Raw genomic sequence first — 20,639 nt, 5'->3', positions numbered from 1 at the left:
TTTTTGGAAATCTGATGCAGCAATTTACAGTAGAAATGTTCCGCATTCTAGCATGGCAGATTTCATAGCCTTAAGTTTAAGAAGCTTAGGGAAAAGCGTTACTTAGAAAAGCTAGGAAAAATGAATAGCCTCGAAACATTCACGAGGCACAGTCAATGCTATTACAAGTGTGTACCTGCACATATAAATGAACTGATATGTAAATTATTATTGCTGTGGTTCAGGTTCACAACACCAGCTGGCAGTAATACATTTTCAACATGCAACATAGAGCTATGTACTTTTGGTTGAAATTAAAGTTTTGGTAATGTTGGATGTAAAATGCATACTTATTTTTTTCAAATTTTGCACCAAACATTGAATGCCATTTCAGTGCCTGAGGTAATGTGCAGATGTATAGATTTCACCACAATTCCGCATGAGGTAATGAAAGTAAGCTGAATTCAGATAGTGGAACTATAGCTGTGGCTAGTTTCATTACTGTTACTGTGTAAAGCATTTCTCATGGCCAAAACAGAGGGAACATGATTCTTCTGAAAGTATAGCTGTGGATCATTTGTTGTTAAATAAACATGCCCAATATCCATCTTTATTCTCATTTGGTGTGTGGCCCTTGGTCTTTTCATCTCTGTGCTCGCTACAGTATTTTTCTTGATGTTGTGAAATGGCAACAATTGTATGCAGCTTAGCATAATTTCATACCATATTATGTTTTATTTGTTCTTTTTTTTTTTAATCCTCCTCCTCCTCCTACTACTAGTTCTTCTTTAAATATTATCTTTGCGGTGAAGATGTATTAGCATCAGAAAGTTTCAGAATGTCATCATGATTTCTAAGGAAACTACAAAATGCCTTCATGAGTGTCATTTTGTGGCTCAGGGTGTCATAAAATCGTGAAGTTATAAATTCTCAAATGTGAACTTGTACTTCTAGTTGGGAGTGGGTGTAGGATGCTTTATAAATACCACTCATGTCCTACTCGGAGGTAGGACAAATTTTTAATCTAGTCAGACATTTGGTGTAATTCTGAGATACCTGACAAATACAGGAACAGATCTAACTGGCAGACTCATGCCAGGACTGCATGTTTTGAGCTGCCAGAAAAGTGTTGAATCTTTTTCATTTAAGCTAATAAAGTATAGGAGGAGACCTAATGTGCATCTAAACCTTATGAATAGAAATAGTGTGGTAGTTGCCAGTTGTTACTTTTAAATGAGTTCTTGAGGATAACATTTGCAGTAATATTGAAGTTTTTCTTCAAACAAACAACAAACAGATACATGGAAATTTGCCCTAATTATGCAGTATGTTAGTAATACTTTGGGGTCATTCTAGCCTTGAGAAAGATTTTAAAGACCTACATAAAAAGGTGCCGAAAAAAGTAGTCAAGGCTACAAAAGGCTGTCCTCCTTGAAAGTTTACTTTTCTTTTATATTTACTGCTATATATGACCTATTAATACATGATAATCTTTTTTATTGTTTTGGTTTGTACTACATATAATACACTATAGTCTTGTATTGAGTTTTATATGCAATGCATGTTTAGTTTTGTATTGCAAGCTAGTTATATAGTGTAGTAAGTAAGAGTTTTATTATAATGTGTTTATGAAAGGCACACAAAGGTCATGTGGAAAAAAGATAATTTCCCCTTGGGGATTAATACAGTGTACCAAATACCAAAAAAAAAAAAATAATAGTTTGCCTCTCTGGATCAACAATTAACAATAACGATGCATTCACTGATGGCCATAAATTCCCAAGAACTGGTGACTAAGACACAAAAGTTACTTTTACAAGTTTTGTGTGCATTTTTCATTATGTAACAATTAGTGCTTTTGTATTTGGAACTGTTATTTAGTAAAGTGAAGCAAAGTTTATAAAGTATTAAGTGGCTGTTTGGCTTAGGTTTGGAAAAGGTGTTCTGCTGTTCCCTATAGTTTTAACAAATTATAGACATTCTTGCTCTGTATGTATTAAGAAGAATGGAATCATTTTTCTGTTGAATCTCACCCAGTACTCCTGTTTTCCCTTTTAAATCATTAGTGACCAGAATGTTCCCTTTAGGTTTTAGCACACATATATGATTCTGTGTTAATTATTTCATTAGGATAGGCTTTTTGTTTCATAACCTCTTATGAACTTTGGTCAAGAATATACAACTAAACTGTTTCAGACTTTGTGTAAGAAATGTAAGCAAGCCAATCTATTCAAGGCATATCTGAAATACTTTGGCTTGCTAATAATCTAAATTTATAATCCAAATGTCTCTTCAGAATGTTAAAAATGCATAAAGTATACTTGATTCTGGAGGCATCCCAGAAATCAAATAAGTGAGTGGATATTTGAGAAAATTGCACCCACCATTGTTTTAACCATTTTGTGCACTGCAGGTTATTTTGATTACATTTGCATCATTCTGTTATGGAGAAATTTCATGAGTCATAGTCAAGGGAAGTCTTTATATATTTATTGTGTTCTCCATCAACTACCCTGATCTAAGAATCAAAGAAACAGCATTGACAATAAAAGGCCTTTTAGCACTACACGATGCACTGATTTTTATTTACCTTGTGTTTCCAGAAAACACCGCGTAGAAATTTAAATCTCTCCATGCTGCTATTTTCAAACACACTGCTAGGTGGCTGGTTCCTTGCGTTTTTTTTATAGTTTATGTATGAACATTTTGTTTGTAAAATCGACTGTCTAGCTGTGCTGTTGTGTTGGTGAAGCCTTCACAAAGTAACAGATGGAATTATTTTATAATACCTTTTAAGCATGTCTCCTCAAGTCTATTTTCTAAAACCAAGGTTATTCTATCTTTTATTGTGACTTAGACACTTGTAAGGTTTTTTTTTTTTCACTATTGTACGATGTGTTTTTGGTGAATTCCTGTAGTGGATAAGGTTTATAGTATCTTTGACAGCACTGAATGTGTAGCAGTATTATGCAGCCATAAAGTAAGAAGGACAGTATCAATGAATTTACTAAGTGAGCAGGAATTAGTGCCAGATGAACTGCTTTGTCTTGTAACACATTTGTGCTAATTTATTAAAAACTGTACTGGCTTACAGTTGCAAATCAAAATGATTTGAAGTCATGTGATGGGGTTGAGAAAATTTGATGTTGGGGAATTCCTTTGGGAAGGAGTGTCTTGTTGCCTACATGTATGGGTGAGCAGCTAGTCGAATTTGGGGAATTCATTATTGAGGTTACTAGAGGACTCTGCCCCCTGCTTGCTTCATTCACCAACACCCCAACACCCACTGTCTTGAAGCTGAGCCACTTGAGGGCATTGGGGCACTGCTCTGTTGGAAAAAGCAGTTGTATTTAAAGAGATGGTGTATGGAAGAATATGTGGGAGGAAGATGGTTTGGTGCTCAGTTATTATAGATAGAAAATGAGTCACTACAACTGTCTATTTTAAATACCAATGAATAATACAACATAGTAAAAAAAAAAAAAAAGATATTAACGCCTTGTCAAAAACAATTATTATGAACTACGTTATCCTGTAACTTACATTTTATTAAACATTGCTTTTTTGCATTTCTATTCGCATATTGTTCAGGATATTTTTCTCTTTTTTGTTTATTGGATGATTCTCTTTGTTCTTGATTTTTATTATATGCAGCTCTTCTTTGTTAATTTTCTTTTTTTCAACTTTATCAGCTCTTGTAGCAATTTTTCTATCACAATCTAAAATTCAGTGTTCTTGAATAGATAATTTGCTGTTCTGCCTTGCCATTATAACCAACTGCATTGTAGGGCGACTTAGCACTGAGAGTGTCGCAGGGTGGTATGGAGAGAGGATGTAGGAATGATGATTGGCTGAGCGATGTGGAGGGGAGTATTCAAGGCTGAATAGCGCGGATGTGACAGAATTTTTTTTCTTTTTTTTACTAGAGAGCGAGATGACTGAGATTGACCAGTGTACTAGTGCAGCAGCTGTAGTGTCTAAATTGTACTGCAGTATGGTGGTGAAATGGAAGTCTTCGGACAAAGCTTTTATCGATCCAATGTTTGACAACGCAGTCAATGCAAGGTTCCTGTGCATAGTTGCTAGGATCACGTTTCAATACATGGTGCAGAGCTCAACAATACTTGTGGACCTCTAAAGGCAGAATTAGCACAGGCTTGGAAGGCTTATATCTCATGACTGGTCTGGGAATTCCCCAGGAGTAGCTGGAGGATGTTGCTGCAATACAGTGGTGGGGTCTTTTTTTTTTGAGGATGGATTTACAGTTCCCATATTGTTTTTCATTTTGCAGATACACACTGAAGCGGTCCTACTCTATCCCAATAGCTTTAACTTTTTGTCTTGAATTAAACAGCGTTCTAGATTTGTAAATAAAGTTCATGCTAAGCCATGGTTTTCATTAGATCTTCATCATGTTACCTGAATTTAGCAATTGCTACTTCTCTCACCCTTACTGGTATGGGTTCAAGCACATTGCTGGTCATTTGGAGTTGGAACAGGCAGTGCAGAAATTGGCCAATCAGCTATTTCATCTCCCACATGGTCTTGTAACCAACACGTTACACAATGGTTAGTTAAAAGGGTGTTTATATATTCTATATGTGTATTTTATTGGAACCAACCTGAATATATTAATTTTTAGTCCGCTTTAGTCCGTAAACTGAAGTTAAGCTTCAGTTGGTCTCAAGAGTATTCTCGTTTGGCAGATATCATCTGTACTAGTCAGCCAATTAACTAACTACCTTTCCTATCCCCCCAACAGGCTCACTACTCCACTGGCAAGGTTTCTGCATCTTTTACTTCGACAGCAATTGCACCCGAAACAACACATGAAGCAGGTATGAATGTAATGCTGTATGCTGAAATTTAATGTATGTAAAAATAGCTGCTTCACAAAAACTATCTTTGACTTAATTTGCCTTGAAAATGCAGGCAAGCCTGACAACAATTCCTCCAATGAAAGAGATTATGTTTACTGATTGTTAAATCCTAAATGCACTTTTCAGTATGCTTTCTGTGTGATTCAGACAATGAAAAAGTACTGCATTATATATAACTTTAGGTGATTTAGTACTTTGGTATCACAGTTTAAACTTTTAACCTGTTTGTAGAGTTCTTGGTTTTGCTAGCATCTCCAAACAGTGAGATTTGTTTGCAGGCTATCCATTGCTGGTTACAGAACTGACTGCTCAAATTTTTGTGTCTGTTTATGCTGATAACAAGCTATGCAAACATTTAATTATATAATATCCTTTGCACAGTTTTTACAGACAGTAAAAGAAATTAAGAAATATGGAAACTATGGTTGACCCAGGTTAGTTAAGTGAAAGGGTTGTTAATGGATCTGCTGCTGGAGTATGTGAATTTCCCCTTGGGATTAATAAAGTATCTCTATCTATCTATCTATCGATCTATCTATCTATCGATCTATCTATCTATCGATCAATCGATGTTTCCTTAGGCTGTGTTAAAGGAAAACTGACCATGCATATTTATCTTATTGAAATCTCTGCTTTCTGTGTTGTTTTTATTGGATATGCTGTGGGATATAAAACCTGGCTTATTGCTAAGCCTAACTACTCTTTGAAAGGGTGGCAGAAAGGGTTACCTTTTTTTAGATGGGTGTAGAAGGTCCTGGCTAAAGGCCTTTTGAGTTGGCTAGCATGGAGAAAGAATAGTGATGCCTTCACTGTATGTGAAAATGAAGTCTCCTTTACTTTCAGGCTTGAAGGTGTTGAAATAGATATTGGAATATGAGGAGTCACCTAGATGTAATTTAATCTTATAAATGACTAGAAAGAATTATCATTTTAAGTGTTCAGTTTTTCCCTTCTCTTCTACAAGCTTATGTTTTGAAACATTGTTTTGTAGATTTAGAAATATTTTACTCTTTATTACCCTAAATTAGATCAGATGACTTTAAACAATAGATGGTTGTATTTTTGTTTTTATTTACTGCAGCATTTGCTTCTAATTACTAAGCTCTGATTTGTATTTATTTATTTTTAAAGACTAGAAGACTTTGTGGTTCTGCTTGGTAGCAAATACATGTAAATCATTTTGTGATGTTTTAGGCTATATGACTTAAATGCATATGACTTGGGCAATGAGCAATTCAACAAACACTTCTTATTAACTCTTATCATTTTTAATGTGATTTCAAGGTGCAGGTTTTTTTTTTTTGTTTGTCTTTGCTCACTCAAGAACAGAATATCTACAGGCCAGCTCTATCTATCTCAGGTTTGTTCTGATCTCATCTAGCTTAAATGCAACACTCTTGACAGTGAGTGTAATTTGGGAGTGTAGAAGGCTCTGTTGCATCAGAACATGCAGATTTAGAAAGAATAATTTTAATGCTAAATTCTTATAATTCTGAAATGTGTCTAGGTTACATTGACATAGAGATCACTTTAATTTGTGGATACAGGTAAGCAGATTCTGGTATGTAAGACAGTATCCTCAGTATACATTACAGCATTATGGTCAGGTAGCTGTGATGTACTTAGGCTTGTGGTGTTTTTGTTGAAAGGATGTTTTGCACTGTTTCTTTGCTTCTCCATGGAAACCCCCCTTGATTTTCCAGAGGATAATGCTTTATTAACGTATTTGGCTCTGTCACATTTCCTTGTCCAGTTCAGTTGCCACAATTTCACCCTTGAGAGAACAGACATATCCACCCTCAGCCAGTCATCTATTAACTACTTCACAGACATGTGCTTAAAAAAAAAAAAAAGCTGTATGGTCTTTTAACAATACTCAGAATTGTTAGCTCTCAATGTAATTTAGGCTTCACTTATTAATACAGTTCATAAGGTCCTAGTTTTAACCCTGGGAGATGATGATGGGAGTGGGTCATGATTGACTGAATACAGGAAGGAAGGGTGGATTTCATTCACATATAAAGAGGAGATCTTAACAAAAATAAATCCTATCCATCAAACTGGATTTCCCCTAAGAACTCCTTTTAAGCAGCAGGATTCCAAATTTTTAAAGGCAAATTAAGACTACTTTATTGTACCATATATTTTTTTTTAAATTGAAGTGGTAACGGAATGTTTGATGATGGTTAATGGATGGCTACAATATGGCGTGCTCATTTATAGAACAGAAGATAGCCCAATAGATGATATCTTTGTATATATGTCACTAGTGGAAAATACCAGCCACGAGTTAAGGAGACATTTTGAAGAGGAATCAAGAAGGTTATGTCACATGTAATTTTTAAATATTTCTAAAGTAATACAACTTTTGGCAGACTACATCACACATTTCTGTTTATGTTTTTTAAGAATTATGTTTGGTCTCTGCTTTTTTTTTTTCGACTTAATCACCAGGGGCCTCATGTATAACGGTGTGCATAGAACTCAAACTATAACATGATGTAAAAGCGGGAATGTGTGTACGCACAGAAAAATCCAGATGCAGGAATCTGTGCATACGCAAACTTCCAAGTTCTTCCGCTACATAAATCCTGATCAGTGTGAAAAGTAACGATTGTGCCCGCTCCAACTCCTCCCAGAATTACGCCTCTTTGAATATGCAAATCAATATAAATAGCCCTTAAGCTTAGCCTTATGTGAAAAGACAATGGCAAAAGCACAGGGGAACATATAAGAATTTCAGCGAATACCAAGTGGAGGCAAAGAAAAACGTACTATTTGTTGGTTTAAACAGTGGTAAAAAAAACAAAAGGAAGCTGATCGAGTGACATAGTGTTGGAGAAACTCGAAAGGTCAAATTCACAAAGTCACACAGTGCCCTAAATAAAAAAGAAGTTGTCACTTATCAAAGTCACTGTGAAAAGGCGAGTCGTAGCCCACCTTCTGAGTGTGATATGGGTACAGAGAAAAAAAAATAGACACACAGTGGGGAAAAAAGCATGAAATGTCAACTTTAATCTCAAAGTTTCCACTTTAATCATGTAGTTTATTTTGTCATTAAAGTAGAACATCATAAACTTCATCTTAAAATCGTTTAATTTACTAGTTTCTCTAATCTTATCGTAGCTAAAGTTAAATACTTAGTTTTGTATTTGATCTTCTATGTGCTATATGTGTGTGAATCACTATGTGCTTCTTAAACCGGCTTTCTCTACCTCCAACAGGACACAGAATCCATTACATTCATGATATTACAGCTCTCTGAATAACTAAAATACTGAGATGTATACGTGATATCTTTTTCATGATGATAGGAGTTAAAGCACGTTATTAAACATGGGAATACGATGGCGCAGTGATTGTGCGTGACCTTCGATGAAATTATTGCAGCAGTACTGTCTCTTTCAAACGTACTAACCTCCAATTCCTGTCCTTGCTTATCTTTCTCCAAATATCCAATCGCCAAACAATCAGCTCTGTAATAGACGTTAAGCCATCTGTAAGCTTACAACGCCGATTCTTCAAAACTTTTAAAGAACATTGAAATATCTTCGTAGTATGTGTTTAATTATTCTATCCATCTATACTTCCAGTGTCACGCCAGCCCAGCAAGAATACAGCGCGAGGCAGGAACAATCTGTGAACTAGCTAGCGCTGTGGCGCCATCTCCTCACATGTGTAATTATTAACAATGCAGATTATTTAAATGAAGTTAAAGTTTTATCTGTATTAAATAATCAACATATTGTGCTGCGGTGGCATTACTTTATCTGTAAAAATCTGCCAAGAGCTATAGCTTAGTCCTCGTTAGGAAAATACCTTTCATTGTTCCTGTGTAGTCCACATCTAATACATTTCTAATAATACTTGGTTTTTGGGAGAAGTATATCTGCAGCGAACCGTTTGCAATGGTAAAACCTTACTGACCTTTTGCTTACTATACTGCTCATTCAATACTATAAGATGTACGGAAGACATAAAGTCATTATGACAAGCCAAGAATATGTAAGCTTGACACTGTAGGTGTCAATCTTTAGCAGCTTTATGCCTTGACTTGTTAAAATAATCACAATTACATAGTATTTTATTCTGTTTCAGATTCCATTGAGGAGGATGTTGTCCGTTACCAGTATGTGAAGAAGAAGGGTTACGTCCGGCTACACACTAACAAAGGCGACCTCAACCTGGAGCTACATTGTAACATGGTTAGGAATCTGTTGTTCACTTGTGCTTTTGCATGTGTATTCCAGAGCATAAGTTGATTGGCACAGTAGTACAGTGAGGAGTGTTGGCACCTTGTGTTGTACTCGTGTTCAGCTGCTAGCTGTGTGTGTGCAATTGGCTTTCTCTCCCTATGTTTTTTTTCTTCTTTCTTGTCAACTTATGCTATACAAAGGTTGCTGGTAGATTGGCATCTGTAAATTGGACAGAGTGTTTGCCCTCTAAAGAACTGGCAGTCTGTCAAGTGCTTCTTTTCTGTGCCAGTTTTGCACCCATTTGTGTAATTCTCCTTGAAAGCCACCTCCTGAAGTTTCTTGATTAGCACTCCTAGTGTAACCTATCAAAAATCAATAATTAGGGAAGCTCCAATCAGGTTTTTTAAGGTTGATACCGATCACCAATTTCATGTTACTTGATCTGTCTATTCCAATACCCATTTGGGTTTTATTTTCTTTTTTTCCCCCTTTATACATGAGGTAAAAAGAAAATAAAATGATCCTCATAATTACAAGCTGTCATATTGTTTAATTTTCTTCTGTAATCTAAAGTAGTTTTCTAATTGGTATTCACAATTAAACACTGCTTATATGTAACTATACCTACAGTTATAGTTTTTAATCATATTTAGTCATTAATTGCACTACAGATGTTTTTCTGTTAAAATATATATTTACTATATTTTTAGGCATGTTTTTTTAATTCATCAGCTAGACATTCATAATTCTTGAAGTGCAAGTTTCTTACCGAAACTTATACTGTAATACACACAGCAACAAATAATAAACACAATACAATTTTTTAAAACCGAGGCAAATTTATCAAATGTTAATGAATAGTTTATCAAGAAGGCACACGACTAACATGCTTAACAGGTTTAAAAGTAAAAGACCTATAACAAGACTGTGGTTAAGTAAGCAGCAGTTTTAAATTTGTGTTTATCTTTTATTTTTCCAATTGAAAAGCTGAGGCACTTAAGCTTGCTGTCCAAGCTCAAACAGTATTCATTTTAATTAAAGGACAAAATAATAAAGTTTGAATTCATCAAAGTAGGTTTTCTTGCCCTTTTAACTGCACATGACAACTTCTCCGATTCCTTTTTCTCAGTTTATTATTCCACTTTCTTCAGTGAAAAGGCTAATAGTCATCTCTCACTCTCTTGTATAACAAGCTTTGACTTGGAAGAAACAAAATGATGTGTGCTGGCTCAATTACTATAATACCTCACGTAAAGGAGCACTGCAACTAAATTACCATAAAGCCTAGAAAAGCAGAGTCTGAAAAGATTGTCTTTTGTGATCTGCCAATTTAACGATCACCGATGGAGTGTATTTCAGTGAAATTTGGCTGATTTAGATCGGCAGCCGATCAATCACAACATCTCTATCTATAATATCATACATGCTACTGTATACAAATGCTTGTGTTGCTCGTTCTAGAACTTGAGCCTAGTGCTGAAGCATGATCTCCCAATCTGGGCCCATGTTGACTTCCGTGAGCACACCTGCTTTGGATACCCACTTCTTTAGAGAAAATGGATGGAAGGATGACATTGTTTTTTGCCAAGTATTTGTTTAGGTTAACTGAAAATAATTTATCAACTGAAGTATTGACATTGAAGAATCATCATTATGAGAATTTGTGTATAGAGTTATCATGTGCTTAGCGTTTTAAGAGTGTTGTCTCCTGTTCTTTTGGTCTTCCCTTTGTTTAAATGAGATAAAAACTGGTTGTATTGCTACCCTGTAGAAGCTGTTGGACAAGACAGGCTGGTCCTGTTATATGTGTGTCATTTTTGTTTTTTCCTTTTTGTAGTTGGTACTACTGTGAGTTATGTAGGACATATATGTTAACTTGTGTTACAACACTATTTGAATATAGGTTTATAGAGGCCTTACTGTCACAAATGCAGAGTACAGTGAAGTTCTTACTTGTATGTGTTAACGTGAAACACACTGCCAGCGCCATGACTCGTACAGGGAGGCTAAATTGAAAATTTCTCATAATCTGTTGCTTTCATTTTTCTTAAGTATCCCAACTGAAGAACGCTCAACTGTGTGTGTGTCTGTGTTCATTTGTTTTTGAACAAAGAGAGTGATATGAATAGTCCTGTATATTATTTGTACTTGCATCAGTAGGTGATTTATATAGAGAATTGCTAAACAAATAAAAAACACTTGCAAAAGATTTATGTGTTAAAAAAAAATAAAAGAAGTAATTAGTGTTTCTTAGTAAAGTGGTGTATATATTTTTGCCTGTTTCAAAAGTTGCAGGTTAAATTTACATGAAAAATGACATATTTCTGGCATTAAAAGAAATAAATTACTTCTCATTTACAAATGAGTGAAATTTAAAAACAAACCAAAACAAAAGATATTGTGGCCCACATGGACTTGGATTATGAAGCAGTGCTTTAAACCATTTTAAAAGTGCAGTGGCCACCAATCCAACTAAAAGTATCATTGATTGAACAACAGCTTCAGTATAAAATGAGAAGCTGCTTAATCAGGCTTAAGAATGATGCACACCATTTGTCACTACAAAGCAGTTTAGTAAAAAATATATATATTTTTGGGTAGGCGAAGAGGTACTGTATGTTTGATTGATGTATAATGTATGCATTGTAATGTTGCTTGGAAGTCAACAAAAATAAGGAAAAAAATATATTAATATATGCCAAGTAAGAATTGTCTTGCATGAGATGTCAGAATAGTTCTACATTTGCCTTTTTAACCCCCTGCTTTGACAACTGCAGGCTAGAGATACAGTTGTGAGCTCCTTTTTTATTCTAGTCAGTAGCATGAGGAGAGTGCTCTCTTTTCAGTATGAAGACGTCAAAGCAATTCACCACCCCCTTTTTTACACAGAGAAGAGTATACAGTATATTTCACACAAAGTCTTTCAGTAAAAGCTCCATCAAATAGTGCCAATCATGCTGGACTTTGCAAGAAAAAAAGCAAAAAAGAAAGACACAGCATTGTATCTAGGATGTCTGGCTTCATGGTACAAAGGTTCTTCTGTCAGGCAGCTTGTTAGGTCACTACGCAAGTGTTTATTCAGTTTAATATTAAGCAGTCAAAGGCCTTTTTTATTTTACAGAAATATCATATTTCAACACAAGGTTTGTTTTGAAATGGCTGTAAAACCTTCCCTGCAGCCATGGAAACAGCTTTATCCTTTCATGTCTTGGTTACTGTGTGAAGAATGTTTCTTATTTTTCATTGGCTGCTTTTATGTCCAATCATAGGAACAGAAAATGGAAAGCTTGCTGCCATTAAAAAAAAAAAAATAACAGTCCTGGAAGTAGCACATAAGTGGCCCACTTTTCATGCAAGAGTAACATTTACATGAACTATACAGTTCCACAGTGGCTATGTAGTTTAATTGTTACCCTTTTTTGCTAATACAACAAAATGAGGTTTCTTTAAAACTGATATGACAGAGGAACCCAGGGACAAGGCCAGCTAAAAATAAATGCTAGTTTTTGAATATTGAACACTTAGCTGGTTAAACAGCACTGTTCATAATGAAGATGGTGCCAGTTTGTAGGGCTGGTGAATGAAATGGATGAATAAAGTACCCACCTGCCAGTTAATGTTCCCTTAGGTTATTTTGGAATATTCAGACATTAAACAGTTGAACATAGTTTGATCGCTTTGACTTCAAGAAACAAAATTTTAACAGTCATGAACAAAGTGTAGTAGTGAAAAGCATTGAAATGAAATACAAACAGAGGGTTTGATATGAAGATTTGGGGATTTTCAATGTCTCTTGTCTCTTTAAATACAAAGCAACATTTGTATCAGTTTTACAAGATGTACTTGTACAGTAGGTTTCAACATCTAATAATATACAATGTGAATTCTCTTTTGCAGCTGTATAAGCAGTGGCGTTGCTTCTGCCTTTTCTTGGATCCTTGTTGAGGGAGTGGAGAATGAACACACCAGCCTGTTAACCCTATAACTCTTTTCCTTTTTTTTTTTTTTTTTTTTTTTTTTTAGAGAAGATTGTACATATTCTCAGTAAAACGGCACTGAAGCACTAACTTACTGCAGACATTTTTATTGCTTGTTCTTCATTAACACACTGTGGAGCTTGTTGTTTGTTTCTCTTTTTTTTTCCCCCGGAAAGTTACTCATAGGAGACATAAAACCATAACACACTAAAACTCACATTTTCCTTGCAAAAAAGCTAGAGGAGTGTTTGCCTACCCTCATACTTCATACCTCTCATTACCACACTTATGGTACATGGCGGTCAGGCTTAGAGATCTAACAACACCAAAACATGCAAGCCAATAAATGCAGTTAATTGATTAAATTATTACCTTTTAAATGCTAAAATTGGGTCAAAAGGTAGCTCACTTTTAAGGCTTAGATTAGTCAGTATTACCTTTATAATAAGCAGATTGGTTTTTCTTTTAGGTTCCAAAGACATGTGAAAACTTCATCAAGCTTTGCAAAACAGCGTATTATGACGGCACAGTTTTTCACAGGTCTATTCGAAACTTTATGGTAAGTAGTTGGAGAAAAGAAACAAAAGTACATCAAATGATTATTTTATGTAATTGATTGCTAATGGCTGTGATTGAGCAATAAGGTGTGTATGCACATGGATTAAAATTATAGATTCCTCATCCAGCTGTGACATATTAGCCAAGAATAATGGAATAAAATCCAGTACACCTATATTAAAAGACTCATGTGTTCCTTTCCTCCTTATTCAAGGCTTCCCAGATTTCTGGGGATCTAAGCTTTTATGTCCCAGGCATTGACAGTCAGGCTTTTAATAGTTGGGAGATGGGGATGTTCTGTTTTAGGTGGAATATAATATAATGATTATTAAGGATTATTATAATTCCTTAACCATGATGGCTACTTTTCCATTGTGCTGCAGTGCGTCATAAGGTGTACTAGAATTCATGCTATTTGGGAAATGAACTCATCTCGGCATAACAGTGATTCATATTGAGTCATTTATTTGAAATGAACTTATTTACTTGCTTTAGTTATTTCCTAAACTCATACTCATTTGTTTAATTCTGGGTATAAACTGATTATATATGGCTTCTAGTCACATAAAAAACTATGAGATTAAATTACATTAAAGAATTTTCATGTTATTAGGTAACACTCTGTCATTAATACACTAGAACACAAACTCCCAGATAACCGAATGTAATTTAGACTGGCCTAAGTAAATGCAAAGGCGGATACTCAAGGCATTCTGTGTGAGGAGAGTTCGCATAAAGAGTAATCTAAAGAAGTAGAGGCATTTTGATCACAGCCTCCCTGCATGACTCTGAATCTGATTACCAAGACCCCAGGGTACTGCAACCAACAGATGAGATAATATACTCTTGGTGCCAGGTGTTTAACACTGGACCTTGTTGCTTCTGGTGTTCATGTGAATAAGGAGTTCCTACACTTGATTTCAAAAGACAGTTAAAGAAATTGCTGAATGGTAAAATGTAACCGCATTCTCATTGCTTTTATGGCACATGCCACAGAGGTCCAGATCTTGTGCAGAGTGTCAGACGCATCTCTTTTAGCCATATGAGGCAAAAGAAACTTAGGGTTTCTCAATGCGAGGGGCTGTCTTCCTTACAGTGAGCTTCGGAGGCATTCTTAGATATTTAAGGACCAGTTGTAGAATGAATTGTGACAAGTAATTAGTAAAAAAAAAAAGATCTGCAGCATGTCCAAGTTACAGAAAACGTAGTACACAGCCAAATCTGAATAAACTACTTGTCCTGTGTCATGTTTTGAGTCATCTGACTTGTTAGACTGGCTATTTAATAAGATGTCTACTTAGTGTAAAACACAGTAGTCTGACAGAGATTGTGCTGTATGATGTGCTACATACAAAAGGCATGTAAATAATTCAGGTTAAAGAGAAAACAGTCATCTTGAATATACAGTAGCTTAAGTTAGACAAATAGAGCAGTGTTAAAAAGCTCACAAATATGAAGAAGCTTGTTGAGGTTATTGATTCTTAACTGATTAGTCAACTGCTACAGTGAAAAAATAACTAGTAGACAATAATGGAAAAAATAAACCTTATAGCCCCATATTTTGCATTGGCAGGGTAAAAGTCACCGCTCAGACCACCAATATTGAAGGCCTCACACTATGTAGCATGCTTTAGTATTACTGCCAAGAAAGGCGGAGTTTTAACTGACAACACACCGATCAGCACTACTGATATGCATTTATGCAGAGAAAACAAAGATAGATTGATGTATTCTGGACCTTTGCATGCAACAAGAGTTTATACATTATGTCTCACCCTGAGGTTTAGGCTAGTAATTTTTTTTTTTCTTTCTTTCGTTGCAGTTTAACTCTGAATGAACAAAGCAAATACTGTATTTAAAGGTCATAACACATGAGGTAGCCACCAGACTCTCCATAGGCATCTGTCACAGTGTACATTAAGATATTATTATTTACGCTTATTTTGAATTTTTTTAATCTTGTTCAATTAATTCTGTATTTTTTATTAGATTCAAGGTGGTGACCCAACAGGAACAGGAACAGGTAAAGGAATGTCATGTGAATGGTTTGTGCCTTTTGTTGTTCTTGTGCTATTATATAATGTTGACAGACTCCTCAACCATATTTCTTTGTTAGTTTGATACTTGTTCAAAACATAATGTTGAGCATGACAGTGGTGTGGCAATATTATGCAACAGGAATCTATTGTCACATGCTGGGCTTTACAGAGTATTTTGTTGTTCCTTTTTTGAAATATGTTCAGTGTTTTCTTTTTCTAATCTGATGAACCTCAAAAGGTTAATGGATTTTTTAAAGGTTTCCTGTGAAGTTATGACTGATTCAGAAAATAGGCACTAAGCAGTGTTTAAAAGTAAATCTATACATTTTTTTAAAAAGCTTTCATCTAAAAATAGCTGCACATTTACATTAAAATTGTAAATCTCTAGAAGTAGCCACCCAGGCACTTAGAGCTCTGAAGGTTTTGTAAGTTTAAAAGGATAAATGATTAACAAAGATTGAATTCAATAATGTATGACAGCAGCTTAAACAGGGAGTGGTGTGATATTCTATTGGAAACTCAAGCATTTTATTAAAAATTCAACATTCGTAACAATTAATTGATAAAAGATTAGGTTATCACTAGCGTAAAGCAGAAATAAGCAAAACAACAAAAGACTATTAAAGGCTGAAAAACCTTTTTTTGATTGCATTGCACCAAAGATAAAAGAGAGGAAACATGAACCAGGAAATACCCTGAAAAGCAAAACCATAAGCTGTGTATATGGTTCTTCTTTAAAATAGGGCCTTCTACTCACTTTAAAATGTGATAAAAATTCACATAATCCACCATTCATAATCTGATTTTTCTTTGGAAAAGAACAGCAATGGATATTTGGATGGATGGTGCTGATCCACTCTTTCTGCTGAGGGATTTTTGTCCACCTTTTTGTCCAAAAAATAAAGAAAGGCCATCAATCTGATACATAACTTGTAGGGCCCTTATCCTCATAAGACGAAAAAAGACACAAACATAAATGACTTGATGGCTTTGAGTTCAGGATTGCATGAGGGATCCTTGTTACAATATACAGGGAAAGTTAAGAAATTAATGTGTATTTTAAAAGTATATTAATATAATACACATGAAATGTTAAACACCCCCCCACCATATAGATTGGAATGGTGATTACCATTTTCCCCTGTCAGTACAGTGTGTTGCATTCAGATCACATGGCTGTTTTCTGTGCGTTTTTCTGTCATTTTCCTAAAGATATGCATGCCAGATTAACTGGGGAAACTAGTGTCTGTGATAGTGGACATGGTGATGGATTGATCAGTGCCTGCTTACTGACTGAATATATTAACTTCATCCTATTATGCTGCATTTGGATTAAGTCATATAGAAGAAACTTGTGTTGTGTTTTATTTTTTGAGGATACTTCTTAGGATCATTTAGCAGCACGCAGCAAACAGCACAGCTGAACACCAAATAAATTGAGAAGGAGTAAATCAGTCAATCATTCAGTAAAATGATATCTGATATTATGCCATCCTCCAATGCTTTGTGATGTGTTTAATTGTTACTGCTGTGTGATAATTAGATTTAACAACCAATTTACCAATGTACAATTAACTGGAGCCGCATCAACCTGTGCAACCCTGATGCTGATCAAATATGGTAGTTTAAAGATTGACCAGTATAACTTGTTACATCCAGCAATTATTTTATAGTATTGGAATTTGAAAGCACATCCACTAAAAAAATGTGCATGTAGAGTAGTAAAAGTACCATTTATATACATTCAGCCAACCAGACAATCCCCAGTGTGCCTCATAACTGCATACCTTTATTGGTACTCAGTTTCTATCCTGGCGTTTGTGCCCAGAGTTTAAAGACTTTTAAACATGGAGCTTCACTGTTTAAAGCCCAGCTGAGCTACTGTACATGCTGACTGCTTTTGTTTTGTGGTCAGTGATATTAATTTCTGTGACCACAGAGTCAGACTCAAGAGGGCTCAGGTTGCTTTAAGCTGATGCATTTAATATAATTTTGTGTCCTGTGTTAAAATGTTTGCCAAAGGAGGCATTGAAGCAGTATGGTTAAAGCAGCATATTCTAAGAGAGCTGACATTTGGGTTCTTTACCAAAGATTGCAACTGACACATTTTCGCTAAACAAAATCCATTAGATGATTACCCTTGCTTTCCTCATAACCTTTTGCATATTTCTTAGCACCACAGATATTTTCTTTGAAAGAATAGCAGGGGATAAGGCTACAGTAAACTACATCAGTAGATGTGCTTTATTAATTCACTTGTAATTCATCTTTGATCTAAATGTGATTAACTCTCAAGTCACATGATTACAGAACATAAATAAATTTATGTAGAGTACTTGGTGTGAACAGAAAATGTCAGACTTGTGATAAATAATGCAGAAAGGGCAGCTGAGGAAGGTTTATTGTTGTCCTGCTGCTCCTCTGCTCAGATTGCAGAGCTGTAAAATGTCTTGCTGCGTGGATAACTTCCGAGAAGCCAGCAGTAAATCCATCTTACCTTGTGCCATCTGCACAGACACTTTCCTATTTAATCGGAGAATTTTATGCTGTATAAACAGTATGAGAAAACTTAATGGCTGGTGTGGAAAAAGCATTTGCTGTTCACTTTTGTGTAGTAGCTTGCGTCATCTTGTGTGTATAGGGCCACAGTGGTGATCTAGCGGTGTAATAGAGTATGGCACTGAATAAGCTGTGTTCAAAAGCAGTGATTATTTGGCGTCTGTTAATTATGGTTGTTAATGACTTGTCAATTTATTTAATAGCCCTTACTTGATTTTACTGTTCACACAAATACCACTCAAAAATCACATTCATTCTTTGTGGAGTAGGCACAGATGGATTCAGAAAAGACATCAGTACAAAAAGATGTCAAAGTCTAATACAGATTCACAAATGGCACGATTTCTGCTTGGATTATTATAGACAATGAGCCGTAGAATGATGTCAGCAAAGACTTGTAGGCAAGATACAGAGTTGATTATAAAACAATTGACCACCTTTTATGTAACAACTTTCAAACCCATATTAATCCACCTGGGGGTAACCTAATGCACATCTGTGAACATGTCCAAGGCAAACATGAGTATCCAGAGAAAAACCAACACAGACACAGGAAGAACATGCAAGCTCCACACAGACAATAATGGGATTTAAACGCAGAACACCTGGGTGAACTACTATGGTACCATACCACCCCAATTTTATTTGTTCTTTTATATCAAGCACACCTCAAATATGACATTTATATTTCTTAGTTAATTATAGCATTAATATTTTGACAAACCGTGCACTGCTTGTGTAAGTACTACATGAATGATTACTTCTTGACTGTATCTTGTTCACAGCAGGCCCTTGTGATTGGTGGCGAACAACATGACACACATATATACAGACAACCTGTGCTTCTCTGCCAAGATGAACAAGTAGCGACGCTTTTCTTCTTCTTTGACCTTGTTAAACTCCAACAATTTCTGTAACTGCTTCTTTAGTCTCTTTACTATCTGCCTACTGCACAGATGTCTATAAACCAGCTACTTCTCCACCAAAAGACAACATAATAAAAAAAAGCAAAAAAACACAAAATGCTTATATTGTAAGTTTGAAAATCTTCAGGTGGAGGCTGATTAACTTTCCCATTGTAAAGATAGGTGTCAGTCTTATCTTTCATTAGAAAGCAGCCTTGGATCGGGCACGGGGTTATTGCTGCGTACACTAACTACAATTAATTGAACATGCACATCTCTGGGATTTCTGAATTTTTGTCTTCACGTCTGGTTACACTAGTAGCGAAGTTTTATCTATAACACATTTAATTTGTCCTTTCAATATGCACAAGACTCTTCTGAAAATTAATAATTATTTTCACATTTCTTTTTGGAACAAGTATTTGCTTTTTCTAATGTTCCATTGTTTTCATTATTTGAGTGTTGGGACCCATATCTGAAGTCGCTTTGATTGGCCCCACACATACAAGGTTTTAAAAACAAATTGTTTATATATAAATGTTGAAAGGGGCTGCCTTTTAAAGCCTTGTTTGTGGACAGTAAGTTTTGAATATGGCAAGTTTTGCAGATACTTCATTTATTAAGGCTGTTGGTGGCAAACTGGTCATCAACTCAAGTCTAAATAAATTTTTGGGAAGAAGCTGTGATAATTGTGTGATACACCACCCTGTGGGAGATGATTTATGGTTTAACCGTTACATTAAGTAAGGTGTACCAAATTTGTATGCATGTGGTGATTTGCTTTTCTCAGTTTCTCGTTTATATTTGCCTACCCGGTTAGAGTAGTGCAGTCCTGAATTTGATTTTAAATGGGTAATATGGAGTTTGGGAGGAGGTGGAATGTGGCTGTCTTTATGTAGGATTATTGAGTTCTGGAGCAGTTTCATTTATTGTTCTGTTACAATAGTGAAAAGACCTTTTGAGCTGCTGCAAAACAACAGCCTACAGCTATGGGACGTCTGCACTGAGACAGCCGCCAGAAACCTGTGACGCTTGAACTCTACCAGAGCATTTGTCGGATTTCATTGCTGACATCCAATTTTATTTTTTTCTGCATTTTTATAGATTTTTATCTTGAAGGTCTGCAGAATATATTGGAGTAATTAGTGCACTGCAGTGACGTTTACCATTTGGCTACCTGGCCCCAGGGCTGCAGCTACTCTACCAATGGAGATTGAATGAGGAAACAGTTACAGCCAAAAGGGCTATCAGCAATTCAAATCATACTTTGAAACTGTAACTGCAGTTTTGCTTGGTCCTGGTCTCCCTTGTGACAGACTTTAATATGTGACTTTACTTCCTCCTCTCTCCTGCCTAGGTGGGGAATCCTGTTGGGGTAAGCCCTTCAAAGATGAATTCAAGCCCAACTTGTCACATGCAGGCCGTGGGGTCCTCAGCATGGCAAATTCTGGACCAAACAGTAATAAATCTCAGTTGTGAGTGTCTGTCTATGATGTTTAATCTATATGTCAAATGAATTTTGAAAGCATGAATCTATCCTGTTTTA

The 20,639-nt window shown here is 35.6% G+C and overlaps 1 protein-coding gene across 1 annotated transcript in view; it reads left to right on the top strand.

The window, feature by feature from the left end:
• Positions 1-20,639, top strand: part of ppil2 (peptidylprolyl isomerase (cyclophilin)-like 2) — a 70,624-nt gene that overhangs the window by 29,361 nt on the left and 20,624 nt on the right. The window contains exons 11-15 of the mRNA XM_039771565.1: positions 4,742-4,817; positions 8,958-9,064; positions 13,502-13,591; positions 15,580-15,613; positions 20,451-20,568. Of these exons, the coding sequence (XP_039627499.1) occupies positions 4,742-4,817; positions 8,958-9,064; positions 13,502-13,591; positions 15,580-15,613; positions 20,451-20,568 (425 nt within the window). The remainder of the gene's footprint in view (positions 1-4,741; positions 4,818-8,957; positions 9,065-13,501; positions 13,592-15,579; positions 15,614-20,450; positions 20,569-20,639) is intronic.

The sequence above is a fragment of the Polypterus senegalus genome, chromosome 12 (assembly GCF_016835505.1).
Source record: "Polypterus senegalus isolate Bchr_013 chromosome 12, ASM1683550v1, whole genome shotgun sequence".
Lineage (NCBI taxonomy): Eukaryota > Metazoa > Chordata > Cladistia > Polypteriformes > Polypteridae > Polypterus > Polypterus senegalus.
Note: the sequence above shows the minus strand (reverse complement) of the source record. Positions and strands in the feature narration are given on the sequence as shown.